The sequence below is a fragment of the Nematostella vectensis genome, chromosome 4, assembly GCF_932526225.1.
Source record: "Nematostella vectensis chromosome 4, jaNemVect1.1, whole genome shotgun sequence".
In the NCBI taxonomy this organism is placed as follows: Eukaryota; Metazoa; Cnidaria; class Anthozoa; order Actiniaria; family Edwardsiidae; genus Nematostella; species Nematostella vectensis.
The window spans coordinates 14,506,140-14,532,861 of NC_064037.1; the positions used below are offsets into that span (position 1 = coordinate 14,506,140).

The following is a 26,722-nucleotide window of genomic DNA, read 5'->3' on the forward strand; positions in this document are numbered from 1 at the left end:
TTGAAAACGTGGAAATAGAACGAGCTCACAGGGTTGAGATCAGAAAGAAAGCCCGTGGCGGCGAGCAGACCAAGCCAAGGACCATCGTTTGCAAGCTCCGTGATTGGAAACAACGCGAGGCCGTGATACGGGAGGCGAGGAAAGGCAAGCCTAAAGGCCTGTACATAGCGGGAAGACCTGGCGAGGGCTACCCTGATGAAACGTGAAGGCCAAATCCCCAAGATGAAGGGAGCAAGGAAAGCGGGCAAGTTGGCATATTTTGTCTTGGATCGCTTGGTTATAAAAGAAAGGAAGAACGCTGAATCTCCAGCCGGCGAATAGTGAGCTAAGTAGCAGCACTTGTAGTTTCATTCCTCTTTGCGAGGTTTTCCTTTTTGTCATCTTACAGATGATGATTTTCAACTAGCGCTCTATGAGCAACAAAATGGTTCAATTAAATTTGATCCGGACAGATTGGCTTGCCTAAAATTGAACCCATTACTTTCTGAAAGTACCAATCGATTAAGCCTAAATGATAATGATCCCGATGCTAATTTCTATGAGTCCTTCAACTGCGAGTATCTGTGGTTCTTTAGCACTCAATACTGCTTCCATCCTAGATTCTGTGGGACCAATCCCCTTGCTAGACAAGACATAGCCCATAAATGTCAGTTCTGACATCCTGAAAACACACTTCTCCTTATCCAGATTTAAACCCCTGTTCTCCAGCAGATCAAGAGTCTTCTGTAGCTTTGCATCATGTTGCTCCAAAGTGCGACAATGTGCGATTATGTCGTCGTGAATATTGAAGGCTCGCAGCTTGACAATACTTGCTGCACGATGTGCTGGTAGAGTTCTGGTGCAGACGATATGCCAAATATGAGCCGCTTGTGCTTTAAGAGACCTTCGTGTGTCAGAAATGTGGTGATAATCCTAGACTGCTCATCCGATTCAATCTGATTGAAGCCCCACTTGAAGTCTAGTTTGCTGAATGTTGTACTCCTTCCATTTGAGTTGTACAGAATAGCATCCACCGTGGTTATCGGGTGCCGTTCCCGTACCACAGCCTCATTAGCCATTCTCATGTCAACACATAGTCTTATTTCTCCATGGTCTGGGTAGTATAACTGGGCTAGCCCAAGATGTAGGCCCTGACACTTCTCAATGATGTCAAGGTTCTTGAGCTCCTCAAGCTTCTGGTTTACCTTGCCTCCTAACCCGAAAGGTATGGGTCGTGCTTTCTTCGCAAAAAGTCTTACAGACTAGTCAACATGTATCTTAGCTTGGATTTTTTTTAATTTTTCCACTCTAGTAAAACACTACTTGTATTCTTCGAACAGTTCATCCTCTTGAACCGTATTCACTTGCATCCGCAGATTTCCTAGCATTTCACTGGTCTGTCTACTCAGTATAGGTCTTGCCAAGGCGTTCTGTCAATAACATTGCATTTAGATTCACAATCCACCAGTACTCCCTCTAGTTCTACGCCTCCCAGCTCCGTATCAATGGCTACGCACCCTTGTTCCTATGTGACTGCAAACGCATACTCGTCACTCTCTCCGGTAAGCTGGTGTACGGTTCCTTTCTTTTGCTTAAAGTTCTTGCTATTTTGCTCTTTGCTTTTGCAAACTCTGGAAAAATGACCAATTTTGCCGCATTTATTACACATCCAGCATCTGGCTTAACACTCTGGGTCTTTACTCAAGTGTCCTTCCAATGCCACAGCGATGGCAGTGTTTGCATTTTCCTTTCTCCTTTTCCTCTCTTCTTCTTAAAGAGTTGACTTTCCCTGCTGCCTTGAAGCTGTTATGCTATAGACTTCGCTTAACTTTCTGCAGCTTCCATTGCTCTAGCAAGCTCTTGAGCGCGTTTCAGCGTCAGCGCTTCCCAGGATTAGAGAAATTTCTTCCGTAAGTCGTGTGACTTGCACTTGTCGATGAATTGATCTTTCATGTGTTCCGTTTTTTTGTCACCGAAATCACAATTACCCGCCATTTGGGACAGTCTCGTGACAAACTGGTCTCCGTTTCCTTTGTCTGAAACAATGTCTCTCGTAAGGCACGTTGATTTGCGGGCTAAAGTAGCTGTCGAGTATTCTTATATCACTTGTCTCCGGTTGGCGCCTTTTCTAATGGGTCGGTTAGCGTTAAAAATATCTCTTGCACGTCTATTCGTGCACAAAGTAGTAACAATGCTTTCTTTTTCGATTCTTTCGTGATATCTTTTCCCTCCAAATAGTATTCATTGCTGTCGAAGGTCGAAATACTACCAAGCTCAAGGTTCATCACACTGGACGAAAAAACGGATTTACACAACTTTGCCTATCGCGCAAATATGATGTAAATATCAGGCACTATATTTGGTGCCTGATTTGCTTTGGTAGTAAACGTGTATACAAATTTTATATTTGCATGTTGTTCAAACACTTTTCAAAGATCAACTTTGAATAATTTGCTTGGATGGTAAATTTGTATGTAAATTTCATGTTTGTGTTTTGTGCAAATAACATTTCAAAGATCAACTTTGATTGATTTGCTTGGATGGTAAATTTTTATGTAAATTTCATGTTTTTATTTTGTGCAAATACAGTTCAAAGATCAACTTTGAATAATTTGCTTGGGTTGTAAATTTGTATGTAAATTTCATGTTTGTATTTTGTGCAAATACAGTTCAAAGATCAACTTTGAATAATTTGCTTGGGTTGTAAATTTGTATGTAAATTTCATGTTTGTATTTTGTGCAAATACAGTTCAAAGATCAAATTTAGATTTGCATGGATTTACACTCACTAGATTATCTTTACTTATATCTGCAAGGTGTGTTTTAATATCACTTAGTGTTTGACGGTGACAGTCGTGTGCGACAAATTGTTTTGTTGTCGCTTTTAGTAGGCCAAACATCTAAAATCATCATCAAGATACTAGTGAAAATCGTCGAGTTTTTTGTGTGTGTTTCTTATACGCGGGTTTGATGGGAAAAAGGCGAGAGCGACCAGATGGCGGTGTAATATATAGGTTATTTAACGGCTGGGAGGTCCGGCCTCGGTCAGCATTTCCCAGACCTCTGTCACAGTTTTTCTCTATTCGGACCGACCTAAAGTCGGTAAATAACTTATTTATTTTACCCTTAAAACATTGTTCGAAAATCCCGCAGTCAAGATATTTTAGTATCTTGCGTCACAGTCACGTGGTTTCTCTGTATGTCGCTTACATACTGTAAAACCACGTGACACTTGTATTCTACTCACAAGATGGCGTCCTCCATGAAGCTGGAGTGCGAATATTAGAGCAGAGAAAGCTGAATTGTAAGCATTGGCCATGTAATCTTACTACCACCGTTTTTTATCTTAATTATATAGACATACACAGAAAACAGACAAAATCGCTTCAAATGATTCATCAGAATTCATCACTCGAGGTCCCGAATGTAGTTTCCTATATTATAATTTTACGAGTTGTGTATATAAGCTTATTACCTAGCAAAACACTGGTGTCTATATTATAAATAATTATGAAACTGGACGAAATAAAGAATTTAAGTGCATTTAAGACATATCCGAAATGTACCTTAAATTTACTACTGTCTATATGTTGCATTTAAAGGCCACACTTAAAGTCAGTAGTAACTTTAAAAAAGAATTTAATTTACATTTAATTGGGGCTCTTATAGTCAGTAGCAACTTTAAGTAGATATTGATTGTTAACTTAAATTCCTTTAAATGTAGTATTGACTTTAAGTAACTTTCTTTGACTTTATCGAAAACTTATAATCTTTAGGAGATTTAAGTGTCTTTCATTAGTTCTAAATTTCATCATATTCGTTGGACTTAGAAAATATTTTCCGTAGTTTAGAAGTTAATTTAGTTTCTAAACATAATATTTTCTGGCTAATATCAGGAACGTTTTATGAAACGCATATAAATAGCTTTAAGAATATTCGGTTTCTTGTTTAACCAAGTGATTTGTATTTTGGCAGAAAGAAAAAGCGATGAAAAATTGATGTTCGCATTATTTTAGGATTACTTTGCCTTTAGCATTAATAATAACTGCTTCACCGGCGGAGAGGAAGTCAGTCATATGCGAGAGGAAGTGACGCGCAAGCGTATCTATTGTTTTCCCTTCACGTGACTACCACGGCGGGCTATTCGCATAGCGTGTTTAGAAGTGTGACTTTGGTTCATCTAACTTCTCTCTAAATCCACGCCAAAAGATTCGCTTTTTCTTTCAATGACATCAAATCGAATGGCAAAGCCTACCAATGAAAACATGTTGACCACATAACCTTCAAGTTTGGAGGGAAAACAGAGCTTTAAATGCGGGAAATCAGCGACTGCGTGCGTGAGGTGAGAATTCAACAGTGAAGACAGAACTCGCTGAAATTCTCGCCGAAAGGGAGCCTCAGAGACTTTCAGGTAAGCCTAACTGATCGGAACCAGTTCTTGTTTATTCGTTTCTTGATTATTTTTTGTCTTTAAGGGCAACCTTTCGAGTTTAGGTGATCTTTTTCCTCTTTGAGTAGTGTCTATCACTCGATTCGAATCAGCGTTCCGCCGTACGCTAAAGAGCCTTCGGTTCTATCTTATCTGGCCAGCGGAGAAATCTTATACAGTCGAACCTCTATTAAGCGGCCCTCTATTGAGCGGTCGCCCTCTATTCAACGGTCATTTACCAATGTCCCGAATTTCCCCCCTTATGTTTACTGTAAATTTGACCTCTATTGAGCGGTCACCTCTATTAAGCGGACGCGGTCACCAAAGGAGGGTCCCAATTGGTTGATTTCATTGTTTTTCACCTCTATTAAACGGTCATCATCAATATTTGTCAGCATGACAACAGATAGTGCACGTCATATTTCGTCATATTTTTAACTGTCTAATCTAATTACTATGGCTAATCGTCTTGTGAGACTTGTGTGGTCTTGTGCGGATCAGTCGCATCAAATTCCTCTATTACCAATTTCCGCTTTAGCCAGCTAGAAGAAAAACTGTCACCTTCAAATATGTATTCACAAGGAATCTCGAGTCCACCTCTGTTCACCCACTTCCCTTTGACTACGACTTTCTCACAGTTCGTAGGTCTCTTGAGATATTTGGTAACCCACGTTGACATCAGTTTGGGAATATGCCTCATTACTTCGTAATCGTCAACTAGAGTATTCGGGTGACCGTCTCCATCCATCAAATTTTTGTCGGCTATTTCTCTTAAGATTACAACAGCATTCGGATCCTTCATGTTAGTTGGTTCTCGATAAGTTTGTAAACATCTTCTAGTGCTGGTTCCCACTCAGTCATGTATTCATGGTATCCCCGAATGAATGCAACTGGGTCAGTTTTGTGAGTTTTTGGGTACGGCAACGCACTGCGAGTTTTTGATTCGACCTCCAAAATCACGCAAACGCTTAATGACGGATATCGACGGAAACGACGCGTGTAACCAGTCCGGGTCATTCTTGATGTTGTCCTCGTCAGACGCATCAACCTCCTCTTGTTCTTCCTCGTCCACTTCGTCTTCGACGTCCTCTTCGTCTTCGTTGTCCTCTTGGTCTTCCTGCACGTCATCTGCCTCACTCAGGACCTCGGCGTCGATCATATCGACCTCTAGCGCAAAGAAAAAGTATCAACATCTGAATGAGAAAAATGCCCGTTTTTTTTTTTTTTTTTTTTTTAATTCTGCCGGTCCTGTGGAATTTGAGCGCGAAGGTACCTCTGTTTCCTCGGGTTCCGGAGTGCCATTATCAAGAACTTTCACTATGTGTGACATTTGCTGGTAAAATAAATAAATAAATAAATAAATAAATAAATAAATAAATAAATAAATAAATAAATAAATAAATAAATAAATAAATAAGTAAATAAATAAATAAATAAATAAATAAATAAATAAATAAATAAATAAATAAATAAATAAATAAATAAATAAATAAATAAATAAATAAATAAATAAATAAATAAATAAATAAATAAATAAATAAATAAATAAATAAATAAATAAATAAATAAATAAATAAATAAATATATATAGATATAAATAAACAAATGCGTTTCCGTTTTTCGCGCGTTTCCTTACTTTGTTTCACGCCCTTTGCAACTTGTTTTTCTTTTTTTAATGTAGCTAAAAAAATCGCTTTTACTTCCCGAAACAAATTATTTTAAGTCGAAGAAAAAAAACTTCACGTGTGACATGCGCGTGCGATTTGCCATTTTTTTTATAGAGATGTTGCAACTGAAAAGTGTACGTGTGACAAATTTGAGTTCTGTTTAGAGAGGTTCTGCTTTACCTGTTTGAGACTCTCGTTTTCTTGACGAAGCACTTCAAGCCTCTCAAGCTCTTTTTTCTAAAAAACGTAAGCTCGATCAGCGTTATATCTATATATTTCTAGGAAGTTTGTTTTGTTACGACGTGAGAGAAATAAACTCGAGTACCTGAAAAGTACCTTAGAAACCAATTTTTTTAATCGATTTGGGGGTAGGTCAGCGGCGCAGCCAGGATTTTTAACAGGAGTGGGCCTAAAAGGCCTTTTCAATAAGGCATTGTGTCTTGTGTTTTATGTCTCATGCATTTACTGTATTTTTGGCTGCTGAAGCGGGGCCTGGGCCCCCTAGGCCACCCCCCTGGCTACGCCCCTGTAGGTAACGCAGACATTCAGCGTCTGGAGCCAAGGTTCGTGAGACTAAAAATACTGTATTCAGTATTCACCCATGTAATTCACCCATTTACATGAGACTTGAACAACCCAGAAGGTGCATTTCCCGGTTTCCCCGTTTTCCCGCAATACCGTTCATGTGGTGAAGTTTGAGGGTGTTGGATATCTTCCGTGAGACGTGAACATCGACCCTCCACATCGTCTCCTCGTTTTCTCTTAAGGCTTATTTTACCCTAAAGTCTCATATTCCCGTTTTCTCGTAATACCGTTTATGTGGTGAAGTTTGTGGGCTATGGATTTCCAATTTACGGCGACTTATTTGGAGACAGCGTCTTTACAAGTACCTTATCTTCAAGGTCCTGGCGAACCCGCTGCATCTCTGCCTTTTCCTCTTCGCTAGGAATTTGCTGGAGCAAAACGCGAATCTAGAGAAAAATCAGACAAGCACATATCGAGCACAAATCGTGACGGTATTGCTTCAGTGTTTGTCAAATGTCTCTTTTTTTCTATTTTCTACATAGTAAATATTTACATTAACGCTATAGGTTTAAGTAATCATTTACTCTCAGATATAAAATGCAAAAAGATAAAGTATCTAAAATAAATAGACTAAAGGAGTATGCAAAAAAAAAAAAACATATAATTCTTGTATTTGTCTGATAAAATTAACTGCAAATGGTCCGATTTCTATATTCCACCATAAAAACCTCACTGTCCCATGAATTGTGTGATTATCTTCTGGACATGGATCATATCCGCCCTGTCCCCACGAATAGACCGTTTTCACGCGCATCCCAAATGCCACAGACTGGCATTTGACTGCAAAATTCCTCGACAGAAGCACTCTGACAGCATTTTCTGAAGGTTTATCTGTAAAGTCCACTTCGTATGTCGTTTTAGATCGGCCAGGGCCCGCTAGTCCGTGGCATTTTGGATGCGCGCGCAACATCGTAAAAACGGTCCATTGTGTGATTAGCTACATTATCTTCGTGGTCTTTCTGAACGTGGGTCATGGCCAAGTCATGCTGTCGAGTTAGATGTTCTTTTGCCTCTTGAAGCCTCTGAGCGGCGTTCTGTTTTAAGCTGATTGTTATAATTCTCACTCTAAGCAATACGTACAACCAGCCTATCAACACACCTACCCACATCCCTACTCACAACATCCCGTTTTTTACAGAGTCGTAAAACATACCATTCCAACTTTTAATTGATTTATTTCCCTGATTCTACCACGCCTACACCGACCTAATTATTCTACAGCTTGTCTGTAGTTTTAGTATCCTGGATTTTGAACAACAAGAAACTAGAGGGGAGGGAGGTGACCTCAAGTAGGCTTAGAGAGGGTGGAGGGTAGAGGTTACAAATGCTGTTACTAGTGTCTTCCGAGCTTCGTTCTGTGATTTATTCTATAAATTTTACACTCCTTCTTTGAAGTCGATTTAGCATGTTTTACTTACCTCGGAAAGAAGAAAAAAAAAACTTCACGTGTGACATGCGCGTGCGATTTGCCATTTTTTTATAGAGATGTTGCAACTGAAAAGTGTACGTGTGACAAATTTGAGTTCTGTTTAGCGAGGTTCTGCTTTACCTGTTTGAGACTCTCGTTTTCTTGACGAAGCACTTCAAGCCTCTCAAGCTCTTTTTTCTAAAAAACGTAAGCCCGATCAGCGTTATATCTATATATTTCTAGGAAGTTTGTTTTGTTACGACGTGAGAGAAATAAACTCGAGTACCTGAAAAGTACCTTAGAAACCAATTTTTTTAATCGATTTGGGGGTAGGTCAGCGGCGCAGCCAGGATTTTTAACAGGAGTGGGCCTAAAAGGCCTTTTCAATAAGGCATTGTGTCTTGTGTTTTATGTCTCATGCATTTACTGTATTTTTGGCTGCTAGAAGGGGGGCCTGGGTCCCCTAGGCCACCCCCCTGGCTACGCCCCTGTAGGTAACGCAGACATTCAGCGTCTGGAGCCAAGGGTCGTGAGACTACAAATACTGTATTCAGTATTCACCCATGTAATTCACACATTTACATGAGACTTGAACAACCCAAAAGGTGCCTTTCCCGGTTTCCCCGTTTTCCCGCAATACCGTTCATGTGGTGAAGTTTGAGGGTGTTGGATATCTTCCGTGAGACGTGAACATCGACCCTCCACATCGTCTCCTGTATTCTCTTAAGGCTTATTTTACCCTAAAGTCTCATATTCCCGTTTTCTCGTAATACCGTTTATGTGGTGAAGTTTGAGGGCTATGGATTTCCAATTTACGGCGACTTATTTGGAGACAGCGTCTTTACAAGTACTTTAACTTCAAGGTCCTGGCGAACCCGCTGCATCTCTGCCTTTTCCTCTTCGCTAGGAATTTGCTGGAGCAAAACGCGAATCTAGAGAAAAATCAGACAAGCACATATCGAGCACAAATCGTGACGGTATTGCTTCAGTGTTTGTCAAATGTCTCTTTTTTTCTGTTTTCTACATCGTAAATATTTACATTAACGCTATAGGTTTAAGTAATCATTTACTCTCAGATATAAAATGCAAAAAGATAAAGTATCTAAAATAAATAGACTAAAGGAGTATGCAAGAAAAAACACATATAATTCTTGTATTTGTCTGATAAAATTAACTGCAAATGGTCCGATTTCTATATTCCACCATAAAAACCTCACTGTCCCATGAATTGTGTGATTATCTTCTGGACATGGATCATATCCGCCCTGTCCCCACGAATAGACCGTTTTCACGCGCATCCCAAATGCCACAGACTGGCATTTGACTGCAAAATTCCTCGACAGAAGCACTCTGACAGCATTTTCTGAAGGTTTATCTGTAAAGTCCACTTCGTATGTCATTTTAGATCGGCCAGGGCCCGCTAGTCCGTGGCATTTTGGATGCGCGCGCAACATCGTAAAAACGGTCCATTGTGTGATTAGCTACATTATCTTCGTGGTCTTTCTGAACGTGGGTCATGGCCAAGTCATGCTGTCGAGTTAGATGTTCTTTTGCCTCTTGAAGCCTCTAAGCGGCGTTTTGTTTTAAGCTGATTGTTATAATTCTCACTCTAAGCAATACGTACAACCAGCCTATCAACACACCTACCCACATCCCTACTCACAACATCCCGTTTTTTACAGAGTCGTAAAACATACCATTTCAACTTTGAATTGATTTATTTCCCTGATTCTACCACGCCTACACCGACCTAATTATTCTACAGCTTGTCTGTAGTTTTAGTATCCTGGATTTTGAACAACAAGAAACTAGAGGGGAGGGAGGTGACCTCAAGTAGGCTTAGAGAGGGTGGAGGGTAGAGGTTACAAATGCTGTTACTAGTGTCTTCCGAGCTTCGTTCTGTGATTTATTCTATAAATTTTACACTCCTTCTTTGAAGTCGATTTAGCATGTTTTACTTACCTCGGAAAGAAGAAAAAAATCTTCACGTGTGACATGCGCGTGCGATTTGCCATTTTTTTATAGAGATGTTGCAACTGAAAAGTGTACGTGTGACAAATTTGAGTTCTGTTTAGCGAGGTTCTGCTTTACCTGTTTGAGACTCTCGTTTTCTTGACGAAGCACTTCAAGCCTCTCAAGCTCTTTTTTCTAAAAAACGTAAGCTCGATCAGCGTTATATCTATATATTTCTAGGAAGTTTGTTTTGTTACGACGTGAGAGAAATTAACTCGAGTACCTGAAAAGTACCTTAGAAACCAATTTTTTTAATCGATTTGGGGGTAGGTCAGCGGCGCAGCCAGGATTTTTAACAGGAGTGGGCCTAAAAGGCCTTTTCAATAAGGCATTGTGTCTTGTGTTTTATGTCTCATGCATTTACTGTATTTTTGGCTGCTGAAGCGGGGCCTGGGCCCCCTAGGCCACCCCCCTGGCTACGCCCCTGTAGGTAACGCAGACATTCAGCGTCTGGAGCCAGGGGTCGTGAGACTACAAATACTGTATTCAGTATTCACCCATGTAATTCACCCATTTACATGAGACTTGAACAACCCAAAAGGTGCCTTTCCCGGTTTCCCCGTTTTCCCGCAACACCGTTCATGTGGTAAAGTTTGAGGGTGATGGATATCTTCCGTGAGACGTGAACATCGCCCCTCCACATCGTCTCCTCGTATTCTCTTTAGGCTTATTTTACCCTAAAGTCTCATATTCCCGTTTTCTCGTAATACTGTTTATGTGGTGAAGTTTGAGGGCTATGGATTTCCAATTTACGGCGACTTATTTGGAGACAGCGTCTTTACAAGTACCTTATCTTCAAGGTCCTGGCGAACCCGCTGCATCTCTGCCTTTTCCTCTTCGCTAGGAATATGCTGGAGCAAAACGCGAATCTAGAGAAAAATCAGACAAGCACATATCGAGCACAAATCGTGACGGTATTGCTTCAGTGTTTGTCAAATGTCTCTTTTTTTCTGTTTTCTACATCGTAAATATTTACATTAACGCTATAGGTTTAAGTAATCATTTACTCTCAGATATAAAATGCAAAAAGATAAAGTATCTAAAATAAATAGACTAAAGGAGTATGCAAGAAAAAACACATATAATTATTGTATTTGTCTGATAAAATTAACTGCAAATGGTCCGATTTCTATATTCCACCATAAAAACCTCACTGTCCCATGAATTGTGTGATTATCTTCTGGACATGGATCATATCCGCCCTGTCCCCACGAATAGACCGTTTTCACGCGCATCCCAAATGCCACAGACTGGCATTTGACTGCAAAATTCCTCGACAGAAGCACTCTGACAGCATTTTCTGAAGGTTTATCTGTAAAGTCCACTTCGTATGTCATTTTAGATCGGCCAGGGCCCGCTAGTCCGTGGCATTTTGGATGCGCGCGCAACATCGTAAAAACGGTCCATTGTGTGATTAGCTACATTTTCTTCGTGGTCTTTCTGAACGTGGGTCATGGCCAAGTCATGCTGTCGAGTTAGATGTTCTTTTGCCTCTTGAAGCCTCTGAGCGGCGTTCTGTTTTAAGCTGATTGTTATAATTCTCACTCTAAGCAATACGTACAACCAGCCTATCAACACACCTACCCACATCCCTACTCACAACATCCCGTTTTTTACAGAGTCGTAAAACATACCATTTCAACTTTGAATTGATTTATTTCCCTGATTCTACCACGCCTACACCGACCTAATTATTCTACAGCATGTCTGTAGTTTTAGTATCCTGGATTTTGAACAACAAGAAACTAGAGGGGAGGGAGGTGACCTCAAGTAGGCTTAGAGAGGGTGGAGGGTAGAGGTTACAAATGCTGTTACTAGTGTCTTCCGAGCTTCGTTCTGTGATTTATTCTATAAATTTTACACTCCTTCTTTGAAGTCGATTTAGCATGTTTTACTTACCTCGGAAAGAAGAAAAAAAAAACTTCACGTGTGACATGCGCGTGCGATTTGCCATTTTTTTATAGAGATGTTGCAACTGAAAAGTGTACGTGTGACAAATTTGAGTTCTCTTTAGCGAGGTTCTGCTTTACCTGTTTGAGACTCTCGTTTTCTTGACGAAGCACTTCAAGCCTCTCAAGCTCTTTTTTCTAAAAAACGTAAGCTCGATCAGCGTTATATCTATATATTTCTAGGAAGTTTGTTTTGTTACGACGTGAGAGAAATAAACTCGAGTACCTGAAAAGTACCTTAGAAACCAATTTTTTTAATCGATTTGGGGGTAGGTCAGCGGCGCAGCCAGGATTTTTAACAGGAGTGGGCCTAAAAGGCCTTTTCAATAAGGCATTGTGTCTTGTGTTTTATGTCTCATACATTTACTGTATTTTTGGCTGCTGAAGCGGGGCCTGGGCCCCCTAGGCCACCCCACTGGCTACGTCCCTGTAGGTAACGCAGACATTCAGCGTCTGGAGCCAAGGGTCGTGAGACTACAAATACTGTATTCGGTATTCACCCATGTAATTCACCCATTTACATGAGACTTGAACAACCCAAAAGGTGCCTTTCCCGGTTTCCCCGTTTTCCCGCAATACCGTTCATGTGGTGAAGTTTGAGGGTGATGGATATCTTCCGTGAGACGTGAACATCGACCCTCCACATCGTCTCCTCGTTTTCTCTTAAGGCTTATTTTACCCTAAAGTCTCATATTCCCGTTTTCTCGTAATACCGTTTATGTGGTGAAGTTTGAGGGCTATGGATTTCCAATTTACGGCGACTTATTTGGAGACAGCGTCTTTACAAGTACCTTATCTTCAAGGTCCTGGCGAACCCGCTGCATCTCTGCCTTTTCCTCTTCGCTAGGAATTTGCTGGAGCAAAACGCGAATCTAGAGAAAAATCAGACAAGCACATATCGAGCACAAATCGTGACGGTATTGCTTCAGTGTTTGTCAAATGTCTCTTTTTTTCTGTTTTCGACATCGACTGTATTCTTCACATGAAGCGCTTGTTTTATTGAATTGTATTTTATACAAATCAATGTTTTTTTTAAGATTATGCTCGGTTGTTATTGAGCTAGTACATTGCTTGGCATCTCTTTATTTTTCTCGTAATCATTAAGAATAATTAATCACAGAACAATGCCAATATTGTCAGCCTAGATTTCAAATACCAAATCAATTGTTGTTATAATTATTGTTGTTTTTTCCTGAGATAATGCTACCCCAGAAAAAAAAACACAACAAATTCAACCAGATATAGAATGATGATTTTCAATGGTAAGAAAACAACCTTTTTACATTTTCAGTGGAAAATTCCTAAGAAATATTGCATTTTTTATTGTGTCTTTTTACTATAAGTTTTAGTTGTCCAGTATTTTATGCTTTGGTTCGAAAAAAAGATGACACTTAATTCAAAGTCAGTAAACATAATCAATATAAGCAATCAATATCAGGGGTTTCATTAGAAGGCAGGTACCAGCAGTTAACCGCCGCCGTCAACTTAAAACGCTGATCTCAGATCTAATAAAGTTTGCAAATGAAGCATGATTCGTCGACAGTGAGTATGACCGTTCATCTCAGCAGACAACCTTTTTCAAAAGCTTATTCTGGACCCTGGATATTGTTAAGAAACCAAACTGTTTAGATTGAAGGCAAAATCGTCTGCTTCCTCACAGGTCTTTCGCTACTAACCTTGACTCATGACCAGAGGCACACATCCACCATACACCTATACATATACCCATTTAATCAATGATCCATTATACTCCCCACCAGTTCAAATTAGTACTGCAACCACCCCTATGGAAAAATCCTGCATCTGCCCCTGATGACAAATTCCCTTTTTTTCTTTTGCAGCTGCAATGCATGTCCATTTCAGAACTAAAAAGAGGGAGCATGTCACAAAAGCAAATGACAGTTATGATGCCACCTTAAACAGGCAGAGAAAGTGCAGCCGGCTTAACACAGTGAGTATGACTAAAACTAATGATTGATGTGATAGCTATGGCATAAATAATTATGAAGACTTTAATCCCTTAAGATGTTGGTCTCCTATCCCATTGCCAGACTATTGCTAAATATTTCTACCAATTATCAAATCCAAATTCCCCCCCCCCCCCCCCCAAGGAACCCTAGTCTATGTAAATGGCCCCTTAGAGTGGTATTTATCGGACTTTGAAACAAAAACTACTAATAATCAGTGTTTAATAGTGTCTATTAGTAAAGAGTGAAAAGGAAAATACAATAAAAATTACCTTCATTGTGTAAAGGTATAGGTATTTGGTTAGTATCTATTTCACAGTCACATGAAAACAAGGTACTCTTGTGATTCAGTTTATATAGTCAAGGTCCAAATCTCAATTTTTAATGCATGATTCAAAAAGGCAAGAATTCCCTGGACAACAACTCACAATATTCAGAAAATCAAATACATTTGTTTCTCTTCTCTTTTTGTAGAAAACAACGCTACGAAAAAAGACCTTGAGGGAAAGCTCCAGCATCAACGAGGAGAGAAAAGCGAAATACTTTGAAATCATGTCTGTGGACTATATGTCCTCGGAGCACACAGGGTCTGATGGAGAAAATGAGGGGTCTGACGAGGAAGCACCTAAACTGCTTTACAAGCATAAGTTTCCATGGAGGAGTGAGGAGGCCGATTCATTGATGGCCTATTTAGAAAAAAAAGTTAGGAAGGGCAGGGGCCAGAGAAGCACAAACATGATGTTCAGGAGGAAAGATGGTGCTAATTCGAAAAGAACTGCACCAATTGATGCTCCCGATTGGGCTGTGAAGCATCAGCTTTAGGTTGTCTACATGCAAGCTATTCTTTTCGAATTAGCACCATCTTCTCTATTTTGCTATGAATGATGGACTTGTGCGTTGGCACAAAAAATGTTATTGTTGAAGCATATAGTGATCGACTTTGATTTACAAATTCACAACGATTTTTATTACAACAAGTTCATGAGTATTCAGATTTATTATTGAACTATTTTCCTCGAAAAACAGTAGATGAGGCTACAATTTATTATATAAAGGAGATGTGATTTATTTAGAATATTGAAAGAATAATATTCAAAGAATTATTACTTTGACCAAGAGCTGATAAAATAATGTTTATAGTAATTTATTTATTTTGAAATATACACCAAACCAAATGTATAAATACCTATTATATTTTACTGATTACAGAAAATACATGATATAAAGGATTTCAGTAGATATGCTTGTTGGTCTCTCTGTATATATCTTAACATATTTTGTGGGAAGGGGCAGATGGGATCTATTGGTTTGTCCTAACTGCAAATTTAGAACAAATGTATTAATTGGTAACATTCGCACGCCGCGCAAAAGGCAAATTTGCTAAGATGTTTTTTGATGGGCAAATAATTTGCAAAAGTGACCCTTGCTGTAGTAGTAAATATAATGAATATACACTCTTTGCATCATGAGCAAATGCAAGCAAACATGACGAAAACATAACATTTGCTATCGTATTTACCGGTGCGTGAATAGAACTGCAAATCCGTTCTTTGCACTGTTTTTGATATATCAGCAAATATGAAGTAAAATCGGCCTTCACTTGGTTTGTCTTGGTGCCAAATATAAAGCAAATTCAATATTTGAGTAAAGGCGAGTAAATATGGACTTTACCATAGTGCAAAACATATTTACTATATCTGCAAATCCGTTTTTTCGTCCAGTGTCACTCTCGGATTCTCCCCTGCTTTTTCCTCAGATATTTCTTTAGCCTTTCTCCGGGTTTCTTTATAAAGAATCCCATCACTTTTCGCCAATTATAGCATTTGTAAGCACAACTGTTTATAACATGCCTCGACCATCTGCTTACAACGAACGAACATCCTATAATATACCCCTAACACAGGGAGACCAGTCACAACACAGTAGCCCGGACACTACAGATGCAACGAATGGCACCAATCCCTGAGCTTGCTTTTTTGCAAACATTTTCAATATGACTTTCAAAAGATACTTTGTTATCAATTTACACCCCTAAACATTTTTGAGATTCCACGCGGCAAATCTCTATGTAAATGGTTGCCAAAGGATCAAATTTGTTATTAATGTTGTAGTTTTTTGGATGAGAGAGCCAATCACAAATATTTTTTTTCAAATCGGTATTTAAGTTATTTTCCAAACCCATCGAGTCATACGACGATGTATATTATTTGGAAGATCGTTAATATATACAGTGGAACCTCTATACAACGGACCTGTATTGAGCGGACACCCTCTATTTAGCGGACAGCATTCAAAGTCCCGATATTTTTTGCCACATAATTTCAGTAAATCATACCTCCATTAAGCGAACACCTCTATAACGCGGACGCGGACACATTTCACGGTCCTACATATCAATCAATCTTGCTTTGAAAACTCTCGTTTACATAATATTACATTGCATACCATATTTGGTAGTGCGCATCAATCATTGTTTACGTCGAGAATTTTCACATAAACTTGCAGGGATTCATGTTTACTGCGATTTTGTGGGCCGCCATTTTGAAACAGGCCCAGGCCCTAGCGTTTTTAGAACTTCACAGATATCCCGCGCGCTCACCCCAGGCTCTAAGACCATTTAAAAAAGCGACTTCACAGTGATTGACATGCTTTCAAATCAATAGGAATTTGAAACTTACTAACGCATGGTTGCATTTTAAGGCATATTCATTAGTGAACACGGGAACGAAATGCACGGCTATCGTAGAGACACTGCAAGGTCGCGCAAAGGCTATAGGGAAAAATAATTTTGAGCAAAGGATCTTGGGAACGCTTTTTCAAGCTGCCTCTGTGACGCTTTTAGCATAGATAACAATTCTAATATCACGAAATATTTGGAATAAAGTTGCCATTTTTACATGAAATTCGTTAGACTGTTTTCAAAATCTCTGCGAAAATAACCTGTTCTAAGTGGTTTTCTTAATTCATGCGCGTGTTGTGTCATCAATTGTAATTAACGCTAATGCGCTGTCAAAACGCCCCGAGGAGTATATACTTCCTTGACGTGACAACTTTAGTTAAGAAATGTCACATCACGGTAAGTAGTACAAACGTTTGTATCCAGGGTATCGAGAAGAAGCTCGAAATTATTCAAAAGTACTCTGTCAATCAACTATATATACGATGTTGAAGAAATTACACGCGCGAGCACATGTTCACGTAATGTTTTTTTTTTTTTACCAGAAAAAAAGATGGAGCACCATAAAATTGTATAACGAAAATTTGCGGGCGAGAGAAAAAACTCTTGAACTCAGTGACTTCGTTTAGCCGGGGCACGTCTCGGCCTAAGAAAAAATTGTCCATGGCGACATATTTATAGTTTGAATTTTTGGTCATGTGGAAATTCGCACGCGCGAAAGTGAAAGTAATTACGACTTAAAGGGGGGGTTTATAATAAAAATACAAAAAGTGACTTATTTATTATGTTATCTTTTTAGAAGATTTAGCGATTGAAGTTGGAATGGAAACGGTAAGTCTCTTTTGTGGTCTTGTCATTGTTATTCTTATCCGACGATTCAATGGATCCATATATTGATGACTCTTAAGATCAAATAAAATCATTAAAAAAATAATATAAATTATTAAAACTGTTTGAAGACATGCAGCTTATACTTATGGCTTCTCGCGGGTAATTTTTTTTAAACAATTCTTTCAAATTGAAACCCGTTTAGTAGCCCCTTCAAAGCGTGCGATCGATCTGATTTTTGGCGAACATAAGCACAAATGCTTTTATTTTGCAAATCCTGAAATCAAAATTAGTTTTGAAGGTTTGGTATAAAATCTAAAAAAAAATGTAGTTGCAAACCGCTCCATTTTGCGTATATGAGGTCAGTGCTACTTGATGTCTTATATGACAAGCGGACAACAGAATCGGAAGAATAAGTTAAAAATCGACACTCGATTTTTTTTGATTCGGTGGTCTGACCCGCGCCTGATTTGTCAACTTTGACCGAAAGTTTTGTTTCTTTTTACAGACCGAGAAGGGAGTTGTGTGGTAAGTAGAACTGTTAGTGTACATATATTTTTAGTAACAGCTCTTTACAAGTCGTCTGATTCACCTTAATGGAGCAAAGTATTAGTTTGTCCCTAAACCAAAAATTACTCCTTAGTTTCAAGCCTTTATTGGGTTTCAGCCCGGGTTCACTTGCAGTGCGCTCTTTGGCGGGTGCACAACAAGGGGGGGAGGGGTGCTGTCCATCATAGTTAACAAAAGCACTTGTCATTCGGATCTGTGTTCGGTTTTTAGTTCTCCTTAAAGGAGAAATCTGATTTTGAAATAAGAGATCTAGCTTTTAAAAAGGTCCATATCCATTGAATCAATCCAATGTTATCAACTAAGTCAAAGCTTTGTGAAATATAAAAAGAAAAGAAAGAAAAGTTGAACTCCTTTATCTAAAGATTCTTAGCAAGTATTTTTAAGTTGTCTTCAAAGACAATTTTCGGACCTTGATAGGAACGAGCCACCGGGTGACTTGCCACACGAGGAATGTAAATCGGACGAGAACGAGGGAAAAGAGAACGACAAGTACGATCTAAACCTGAAGAAAAGCGATGACAAGGCAGATCTGAACCTGAAGAAGGACGATGACAAGGCAGATCTGAACCTGAAGAAGGACGATGACAAGGCAGATCTGAACCTGAAGAAGGACGATGACAAGGCAGATCTGAACCTGAAGAAGGACGATGACAAGGCAGATCTGAACCTGAAGAAGGACGATGACAAGGCAGATCTGAACCTGAAGAAGGACGAGGACAAGGCAGATCTGAACCTGAAGAAGGACGATGACAAGGCAAATCTGAACCTGAAGATGTGCGAGGAGGATAAGATCGAAGAAGATAGAGTAGATTCTCCTGACACCGAGGAAGAGAAGAAGGACGAAGATAAGGAAGATGCTTCTGATGGCGAAGAGGTGAGTTATTTGACAATAGTAGTCCAATAAGCAAACGTGCAGACAGGTGCTAAGCTAGGAGGGGGGAGGGGGAGGCGGGGGATTAAGGAGGAGGGGTATTCCCTATGACGAGGACACTTATTAATTTCTGCAGACCCATATTATTTATTATTATCATTCCCCTTAAGGTCAATACTATTAATGCAGTTTGTTGTTATGATGTTGTTGTTGAAGATGATGATGATGATGGTGGTGGTGGTGGTGGTGGTGGTGGTGGTGGTGGTGGTGGTGGTGGTGGTGGTGGTGGTGGTGGTGGTGGTGGTGGTGGTGGTGATGGTGATGAAGATAAGGATGATGATGATGATGATGATGGTGGTGGTGGTGGTGGTGGTGGTGGTGGTGGTGGTGGTGGTGGTGGTGGTGGTGGTGGTGATGAAGATAAGGATGATGATGATAAGGATGATGATGATGATGATGATGGTGGTGGTGGTAGTGGTGATGAAGATAAGGATGATGATGATAAGGATGATGATGATAAGGATGATGATGATGATGGTGGTGGTGGTGGTGGTGATAAAGATAAGGATGATGATGATAAGGATGATGATGATAAGGATGATGATGATGGTGGTGGTGGTGGTGGTGGTGGTGGTGGTGGTGGTGGTGGTGGTGGTGGTGGTGGTGGTGGTGGTGGTGATGAAGATAAGGATGATGATGATAAGGATGATGGTGATGATGATCGCTCTTCTGTTTTTGTTATCATCTGATAATGTCTTTGCTATTATTATTGTTAAGTCGTCGTTTATGCTGCTGTTTGACAAGCTGCGTCTTGTTTGTTTTAAAACAAAAATGTATTATAGCCGGTTTTGTTATCCTATTGGTGATGTTGCCGTTATTGTTTTGTCTGTTGTTGCTTTTTATCGTTTCGAGTTATAGTATTGTTGTTGTTGCTGGTTACCGTATTCATATGGTTCCTGTTGTGTATCGTCGTCTTATTAATGTTGTTAATCTTATTCATATTGTTTTGTGTTGTTGTTGTGTATTATTGTCATATTAACGTTGTAAATCTTATTCATATTGTTGTGTGTTGTTGTTGTTGTGTATCGTTGCCATGTTAAGGTTGTTTATCGTATTCACATTGTTGTGTATAGTTGTTGTTGTTTATTGTTGTCATGTTAATGTGTTGATCGTATTCATATTGTGGTGAGTCCTTGTTGTTGTTGCCGGAATTTTTATTTTTTTTTTACTCTTTTCCTCTGGGTGACAGATGGACATCAAGGAAGAGTTGGCTAGGTACGTACATTTAAATTTCGGGAACACGTTAAATTCACTGTATTGATACCTAGTCAAACTCGAGTTTATTCTTTCTCTTATTATTCTAGTATTCTACAAAATCTACGTAGGCTGAAATATACACTAAACGGATCCCCTTTCATTTTATCTAACGAGAAGTATAATGTATACAAATTTCAAGTAAATAAACAATCAAATTCACTGTTAAAATACTATACAAAGAAATTAATCTTAATAGAGAGAATATGTATTTGCTCATAATAAAGACTTGTTCTTCCTTACAAATAGGCTACAGGAGAAATTCCAGCAAGTCTGCAAGGAGAACGTGAGTAAAAGATTGACATGACTCTCTACATCGTTATTTTTAGGTTCTTTTGAACAAGATTAATCATTTTGGTGATAGAAAATTAAATTAAATGAAATAGGAAAATTTTGAGGAAATATAATTATTACTAACATATGATTTTTTTCCAGGAACTTCTGAACGACACCAGAAAAGCGTAAGTGTTAGTTATTTCCCCTCTGACTTACACGATTACTTCGCTTCGGCTCTCAAGCCAGGGGACTGGGGCTTAATCCATGGTTACGTCAGCTGCTTGATATCTACACGGGAGTGTGTAAATCGGTCCTCACATACTTGTGTTGGGAGACACGCGACACGTATACACTATCTTGCATTCATGATTGTAAACTGCATGGGACGGAAAATATCTACACACTGACAAGTCACAAGGACACAAGACAGCCCCCGGCGGCAGGGGGAGGGGGGAGGGGGGACTTTCCCGAAAAGAAGACGGGGGTGATCGTCCCATCTTTTAGGGTATAAAATTTCCAACTGCTATTGATTGTTTCTGGCGATGATAAACTGCTTTTTGCAAATACCGATGAACACTATATTTACTATTGCTTCTCAAGTCAACATGTGGTTTCTCGTGCTGTTTTAGATCTGTGAACGCGTACGCGGACCTTCTTCAGGCTACACGTGCTTCCGAAATGAGCAAGGTGAGCCCGCGAGTTTTACCACCTTGACCAGCGTAATTAATTTAATAATCAAATAAGCGCCTCCCCCGAATAAGCGCCCCGTCTGAAAGTCGAAAAATTGAATATTCGAGTAGATACGGTGCGTCTCCAAAGATATACTTTCGATCAGATCAATCAACGGCATTGATAAAAAAAGCTGCGCCGGTTGTTTTTAGAATATACTTTATTTTGACAATAATTCATCCATGTCTCTATCTACACTCTTCAAAATGTTAAAACTTGCAGATAGCAGGTGGGGGTGCGCGATCTAAATGAATAATAATAGACGATCCTTTGATAAGAGACCCTCTTTCTGCCGGCCAAAGGGGGTCTGCGAGCGCAACCTGCGCATCCCAATGTGTACGCAATTATTTTTTTAAAGGAATATGTTCCCGGCTTTTTTTTTTTTTTCGTGTCACACTTCTCCACATTTTGACTCACAACCAAATTATGGATAGTGAAATTTGATGACTTTTTTGATATTTTCTTGAAATGTTTATGTTTGCTTTACTACAGGCACGTGACCGACAAGTCCTGCAAGACAAACTCAAGTAAGTGCGCTTATCGCCATGGTAACCATTGCAAATATAAATAGGTGGAGAACCTGCTATTTATACTTTGAAAGGTTGATATGAAACGGCGTCTAATTGTCTGCTTGTATCTCGTTTTCAGGGAAGTCGAGTCTAAGCTGGTGAGTAATCTGCTGAGATGATGTAAACTCCAACATTACAGGACATTACAGTGCCAAATGACATTGTTGGGACATGGACAAATGAGGGGAACATTTGAGGCCTCAATTAGGGGCACATGTTTTTTTTCTAATAATCCATGCAATAACTAGGTAAATTTCCACTGTTCTGAAGCATTTTTTACTGAACATAAAGGGAGAAAATAAAGCTTAGATCCATTAAGGTGGTGGGAGGATTGTGGCGGTTTTTCCTTAATGCTAGTTTTTATTACAAAACGAGACTTCAGATAGAACAGCAAATTCAGGCCCTTATTTTGGTTTATGTGTGGGGTTGAGTTTAATAAGGCATCCAATTTGAATTGCAAATTGATTGAGTCCTGGGGGGAGGGGGCAAGTGGGATCAACCCACCCGATTCATTTCTATCGCCAATGTGTAAATCTCACTTCTAAAGCTGACAATCTTGTATTTGTCTTGCCAATCTCTAGGCTGAATGCACAAGCCAGGTTGCCGAGTAAGTATCATAAAATTCTATATGTAATTGTAGATAATGTTATAATTGTTTTTAGCATTCCGTTGACACAATCGGTATGCTTCCTCTTTTACTGTCTGATTTTAGTCTGACCGCTGCTAACGACAAGCTTACGAGAGACAACGTAAGTAGCCTAAAAATGAAAATAAAACTAAACACTATTTTGGTGTATCAATTTAAATAGTCAGAAATGCCAAACGGATGTAGGATGGCTAGAACATGAAGGAAAGTGTGTAAATTCCTAACATGCCGATTTGGGAGCCATTTGCCAAAAAAAAATTATGTGAGGTTAAATTAGTGACACTCTAAATGTAAAGGCTGTGTGATTGATCGATTACCCATGATGCTAAAAAATCATCAGAACAAGAAAAACATCAGAAGCATCGCACTAATGCATAACTCCATTTGATTTTCCCTTTTAGACTAAGCTTGTGCAGGCCAACCTTGCCAAAGACGAGTAAGCACCCATTTAACTTAGTTTTGTTACTTAGAAATAAACATTTACCCTTTTTAAGTTTCTGATTTGTGTCTTTCATTAAACAGGGTTATTGAAAGCTTGCATGCTCAGCTCTTGGAAGCCGTAAGTATTTATTTCCCAGGCTCTTAGAGGCACTACATCATCTCAATTGCGCATCTGTTTTTTAAGTCACCCAATCTTTATGGCTGGAACACTGTTCTGTGTGTTTCAGACACGCAAGAAGCCCTCCCGATGGCAGAGATTTAAGCGCCGAGTAAGGGCGTTGTTCGGCTGAGCCTACCAGAGTCGACAAGCGCCACATCTTTTCGTATCTTTTTTTTTTTTTTGAGGTTGCGCAATGCGTGCAAGTATAATATGAATTTTTAGACTTTAAAAACAAATGGACTACAATGATTGATAGAATTTCTCTCTTTCCCATTTGTACCTTCTTTTTATATAGCAGATTGATAAAAAAAAAATCAGCCGACGACATTTGCGGGAGAGCACACGTAACTATCTTCTTTTTTATAGTTTTATGAATACTTCTTGGCCGGGGAAATACCGGCTTAAGCATGGTGGCACATTCAAGTAAAATCCATGCGCGATTGATTCTGTCCTGAAACTTATGATTATATGGTCACATTGAGCGCCCTATAGGGTGAAAGTTTGGTGCCTTTTCTACCGTCAAAATCCAAACGATTCTGTTTCTAGTTTCCCCGCAAATGGCAATGTGCTTCATTCAGTATTTTTTCATTCACATTTTTTTAATGGCTGATTTGGCTTTAATTACACAAACAGTTATTTTTGTATCTCATTGCGCAACCCCATGAAACACTATGTATGAAATTTCTTGTTCTCAAAACCATGTATGAAATATCTTGTTCTCAACACTATGTATGAAATTTCTTGTTCTCAAATCTCCCGGCGCTTGCCTCTCGCCAGAAAACAGAGTGTAGAGTTTGATTATTGTTATTTTGTAAATAAATGGCGATAACAAACTGGTTTTATGGTTATATTCTAGGCTGTTGTACTCTTTATTTTAGCTTTTAAACATTGTTTGTATAGGTAATCATACAATTTCGAGATCGATTGGGAAATAATTTGCACGACTGAGTTTTTCAAAAGTTCAAATTGCACGATCCGTCTTGGGCGACGTCTGGCTCTTTGAGTTTTTTTTCTTCAAATTGTTTGTAAGTCAATCAATTTCCAGTAAAACTGCACTGAATTACCTTTTTCTGCACTTATTACCTTTTTCTTGCACTCAATTACCTGGACATTGAACTGCTCTTAGCCAATTCGAATCGATCAGAATCGAGAAACTTGGAAATGGTAAAATCTTATTTAGAATAAGAACTACTGTAGAACCCCGCTAGATCGAATTCAAGAGTGAGACAAATTAAGTAAGTCCCGATTCATACGTCGCGCCGAATCTTATTGTCGACTTGTATGACCACAAATACAATGGGTACAACGTTGATTCAGACGTCGCGCTAAATAAGTCGCGTTAAATAGTTTGCGAGTTGTAAAGTGACCTCATGCGGAGTTTCTTCCACAAAATGAAAAAAATATTGTATTTGATTTGGCACATCAGAAGCTCGACTTTTCAATCGGTGTCGTGCTTTTGCCGGCAGTACGACTGGTGCAGCCACGCTTAGTGCCGTGTCGAACTTCATTCTGCCGTGCCGAACTTTATTGATTAAGACGTCGAACTGTTGATGTGCCGAATCCAAACAATTAGATTCGGCAGAGCAGGAACGGGACGTATTAATCGGGCCTAGGAGTTATCAAAGTCGCTTAAGAAATAAAATATCAGCTGTTCTTCTTTTCCTATAAATCATGGAAAAAGTATATTTTGTCATATATGCTTGATGAAACTCAATAGAGAATAAATAGCCAAAATAGAAACGAAGTCGTGATAAACATTTCTTGCTTTGTTTGAGGAGTCACGAAAAGAAAGTTAAAGTTAACGGCGAAAAAAACAATATCACAAGGAGTAGTAGGGTTTTGGCGCAGCTGGCGCAACTTTTTCATCACCCCAAATTTCATTCCAAAAATGGCGCAAAAGTCTCCGCACACCTCCGCCAAGCCTCGCGACCTGCGCATGCGCGAGTTTGCCAAAGATCTCTTGCACGACCACGCCCACCTGTCAATCACTTTGTCACGCGATAGCCACGCCCACCTGTCAATCACTTTGTAAAAAAACCTGTCAATCACTTTGTCACGTGATAGCCACGCCCACCTGTCAATCACTTTGTAAAAAACCTGTCAATCACTTTGTCACGTGATAGCCACGCCCACCTGTCAATCATTTTGTAAAAAAACCTGTCAATCACTTTGTCACGTGATAGCCACGCCCACCTGTCAATCATTTTGTCAAAAACCTGTCGATCACTTTGTCACGTGATAGCCAAGCCCACCTGTCAATCACTTTGTCACGTGTCGCATCTAGGGGGAGCTCGAGGGGGCTAGCCTCTCAGCTTCGCATCTAGAAGGCCTTTGAAAAGTGGTTTAAAGACATGAACAGTTTAATAAAATGGAGGAACGAACAGTTGAACGTACGGCTGAAGATCGGTCACCACCACCATATAATATCCCCGGCGGACCGGTGCCTGAGATTAACGTCCCCACCCTCATGCCGGAGTTTGCACTGTTTGACCGGGCCCTCACCGAATACGAGACTAGTAGAGCCTCCTTGGGAGACGAGGATAGTAGTAACACCCTTTGCAATCATGACGACCTAGTCACAGAAGACGGGGTCACTAGTTGCTTAGAGTGCGGGGAACAGATGCAGCGCGCGGTCGCGCACGAAAGGGAATGGGGTTTTTACGGACATTCCGACGGCAAACGGTCTTCGAACCCAAGTCGGGTCCAGGTACGTAGGTCTGAGGACAGAAATATTGACAAGGATGTGGAAAACATGGGTTTTAGCGGGGTAATTGTAGCCAAAGCTAACGAGATATACACTCAGGTGACGAAAGGCCAGATTTTTCGCGGCGACCCACGGAAGGCGATCGTCTTTGCGTGTATTTACTACGCCTACAAGATGTCTGGTAAGTGTCAGACACCGAAAACCTTGATGGAAACTTTTGGATTGAGCAAGAAGAGTTGCCTTAAGGGTCTGAAAATCTTCAGTATTAACATGCCTAAAGATTACTTACTACACGGAACGTCTCCCACCGTCGTGGACCACATTCGCGATGTGATGGATAGATTCTCGGCGTCCCCCGCACAGAAGGGAGAGGTGGTCCAGCTCTACTACAGATCTAAGAACCGCTCGTCTGAGTTGAATCGCGCTCGCCCACAATCCTTTGCGGTCGCTTTAACCTATTACTGGATACGGCAAAAGAAGATCGATATTACGCTTAAAAAATTCTCCGAAAGAACGGGCGTCTCCGAGTTGACCATCAGTAGGAAAGCGAGAGAAGTGGCCACAGTCCTGGGTACGCCTGGTGTGGTATGATGTTTCCTGATTTCCAGAGAAATCAGGATTTCCAGAAAACTGTCAGTTCGGAGTAGATGTGAATTAACACGTCTAAAAAAATTCGAAAAAAGTGGTTTAAAGACGTGGATGTAATAACAAAATGGATATGCAAAGTGCTGGAAGTCTTACAAATCTCACCGTGGAGGATCAAGCCGCCACCTTAGCGAGGTGGGGAGCCGCAGACTTTGACGCCGTTATGGAGCGCGCGGCGTGGGAGGGGTGCGTCGAGACCGTGAGGTTGTGTAAGAGTTGGGGTGCGACGGATTTCGAAAAGCCGATGGTCAGGGCCGCAATGAACGGCCACGCCGAGATCGTTAAGATGTGTTGT

At 39.9% G+C, this 26,722-nt stretch overlaps 5 protein-coding genes across 8 annotated transcripts in view; 3 read left to right on the forward strand and 2 right to left on the reverse strand.

The window, feature by feature from the left end:
- Window positions 1–8,085, reverse strand: part of LOC116612454 (uncharacterized protein F23F12.8) — a 32,837-nt gene extending 24,752 nt beyond the window's left edge. Inside the window, exons 1-4 of the mRNA XM_048726944.1 lie at window positions 8,079–8,085; window positions 7,602–7,694; window positions 6,966–7,046; window positions 6,256–6,312 (exon numbers count right to left, since the gene is read on the reverse strand). Of these exons, the coding sequence (XP_048582901.1) occupies window positions 6,256–6,312; window positions 6,966–7,046; window positions 7,602–7,634 (171 nt within the window). The 5' untranslated portion in view covers window positions 7,635–7,694; window positions 8,079–8,085. The remainder of the gene's footprint in view (window positions 1–6,255; window positions 6,313–6,965; window positions 7,047–7,601; window positions 7,695–8,078) is intronic.
- Window positions 4,008–15,236, forward strand: LOC116605577. Its single transcript, XM_048726945.1, has 3 exons — window positions 4,008–4,390; window positions 13,872–13,981; window positions 14,472–15,236. Exons 2-3 carry the CDS (start codon window positions 13,877–13,879, stop codon window positions 14,817–14,819), a joined length of 453 nt encoding a protein of 150 aa, XP_048582902.1. The 5' UTR covers window positions 4,008–4,390; window positions 13,872–13,876; the 3' UTR covers window positions 14,820–15,236.
- LOC125561936 (uncharacterized protein F23F12.8-like) lies at window positions 7,846–16,420 on the reverse strand. 3 transcript variants are annotated; one of them, XM_048726946.1, is made up of 7 exons: window positions 16,333–16,420; window positions 12,822–12,902; window positions 12,112–12,168; window positions 10,870–10,950; window positions 10,160–10,216; window positions 8,842–9,000; window positions 7,846–8,266 (listed from the first exon to the last, which is right to left on the reverse strand). In XM_048726946.1, exons 1-6 carry the CDS (start codon window positions 16,372–16,374, stop codon window positions 8,881–8,883), a joined length of 438 nt encoding a protein of 145 aa, XP_048582903.1. In that variant the 5' UTR covers window positions 16,375–16,420; the 3' UTR covers window positions 7,846–8,266; window positions 8,842–8,880. The 3 variants fall into 3 exon arrangements, 1 of the variants encoding a protein (XP_048582903.1); XR_007307645.1 differs by lacking the exon at window positions 7,846–8,266 and having other exon boundaries at window positions 8,921–9,000; window positions 9,554–10,216; XR_007307646.1 differs by lacking the exon at window positions 7,846–8,266 and having other exon boundaries at window positions 8,921–10,216; window positions 10,870–11,596.
- A 528-nt stretch (window positions 16,421–16,948) lies between these two features.
- On the forward strand, window positions 16,949–23,911 carry LOC125556777 (cylicin-1-like). 2 transcript variants are annotated; one of them, XM_048726943.1, is made up of 15 exons: window positions 16,949–17,073; window positions 17,477–17,505; window positions 18,011–18,030; window positions 18,490–18,946; window positions 20,193–20,218; window positions 20,507–20,543; window positions 20,693–20,718; window positions 21,163–21,220; window positions 21,755–21,789; window positions 21,911–21,929; window positions 22,413–22,438; window positions 22,544–22,580; window positions 22,879–22,913; window positions 23,000–23,036; window positions 23,146–23,911. In XM_048726943.1, the coding sequence occupies exons 1-15, from the start codon at window positions 17,061–17,063 to the stop codon at window positions 23,206–23,208; spliced, it is 918 nt and encodes a 305-aa protein (XP_048582900.1). In that variant the 5' UTR covers window positions 16,949–17,060; the 3' UTR covers window positions 23,209–23,911. The 2 variants fall into 2 exon arrangements, with proteins under 2 accessions (XP_048582900.1, XP_048582899.1); XM_048726942.1 differs by having other exon boundaries at window positions 16,952–17,073; window positions 17,474–17,505.
- Window positions 23,912–25,446: 1,535 nt separating this feature from the next.
- LOC125561806 (transcription initiation factor IIB-like) lies at window positions 25,447–26,373 on the forward strand. The gene has a single exon (XM_048726246.1). The coding sequence runs from the start codon at window positions 25,447–25,449 to the stop codon at window positions 26,371–26,373; it is 927 nt and encodes a 308-aa protein (XP_048582203.1).
- Window positions 26,374–26,722: the final 349 nt, after the last annotated feature.

Coding starts and splice junctions, on each gene's coding strand:
- LOC116605577 (XM_048726945.1), top strand. CDS start 13,877: ATGCATGTCCATTTCAGAACTAAAAAGAGGGAGCATGTCACAAAAGCA. Junction 13,982..14,471: donor AGTGCAGCCGGCTTAACACA/GTGAGTATGACT, acceptor CTCTTTTTGTAG/AAAACAACGCTACGAAAAAA.
- LOC125561936 (XM_048726946.1), bottom strand. CDS start 16,374: ATGTGTCCGCGTCCGCGTTATAGAGGTGTTCGCTTAATGGAG. Junction 12,169..12,821: donor GCCAGGACCTTGAAGATAAG/GTACTTGTAAAG, acceptor TACGTTTTTTAG/AAAAAAGAGCTTGAGAGGCT. Junction 10,217..10,869: donor GCCAGGACCTTGAAGATAAG/GTACTTGTAAAG, acceptor TACGTTTTTTAG/AAAAAAGAGCTTGAGAGGCT.
- LOC125556777 (XM_048726942.1), top strand. Junction 17,506..18,010: donor TTGAAGTTGGAATGGAAACG/GTAAGTCTCTTT, acceptor TTCTTTTTACAG/ACCGAGAAGGGAGTTGTGTG. Junction 20,719..21,162: donor CTGAACGACACCAGAAAAGC/GTAAGTGTTAGT, acceptor GTGCTGTTTTAG/ATCTGTGAACGCGTACGCGG.
- LOC125561806 (XM_048726246.1), top strand. CDS start 25,447: ATGGAGGAACGAACAGTTGAACGTACGGCTGAAGATCGGTCACCACCA.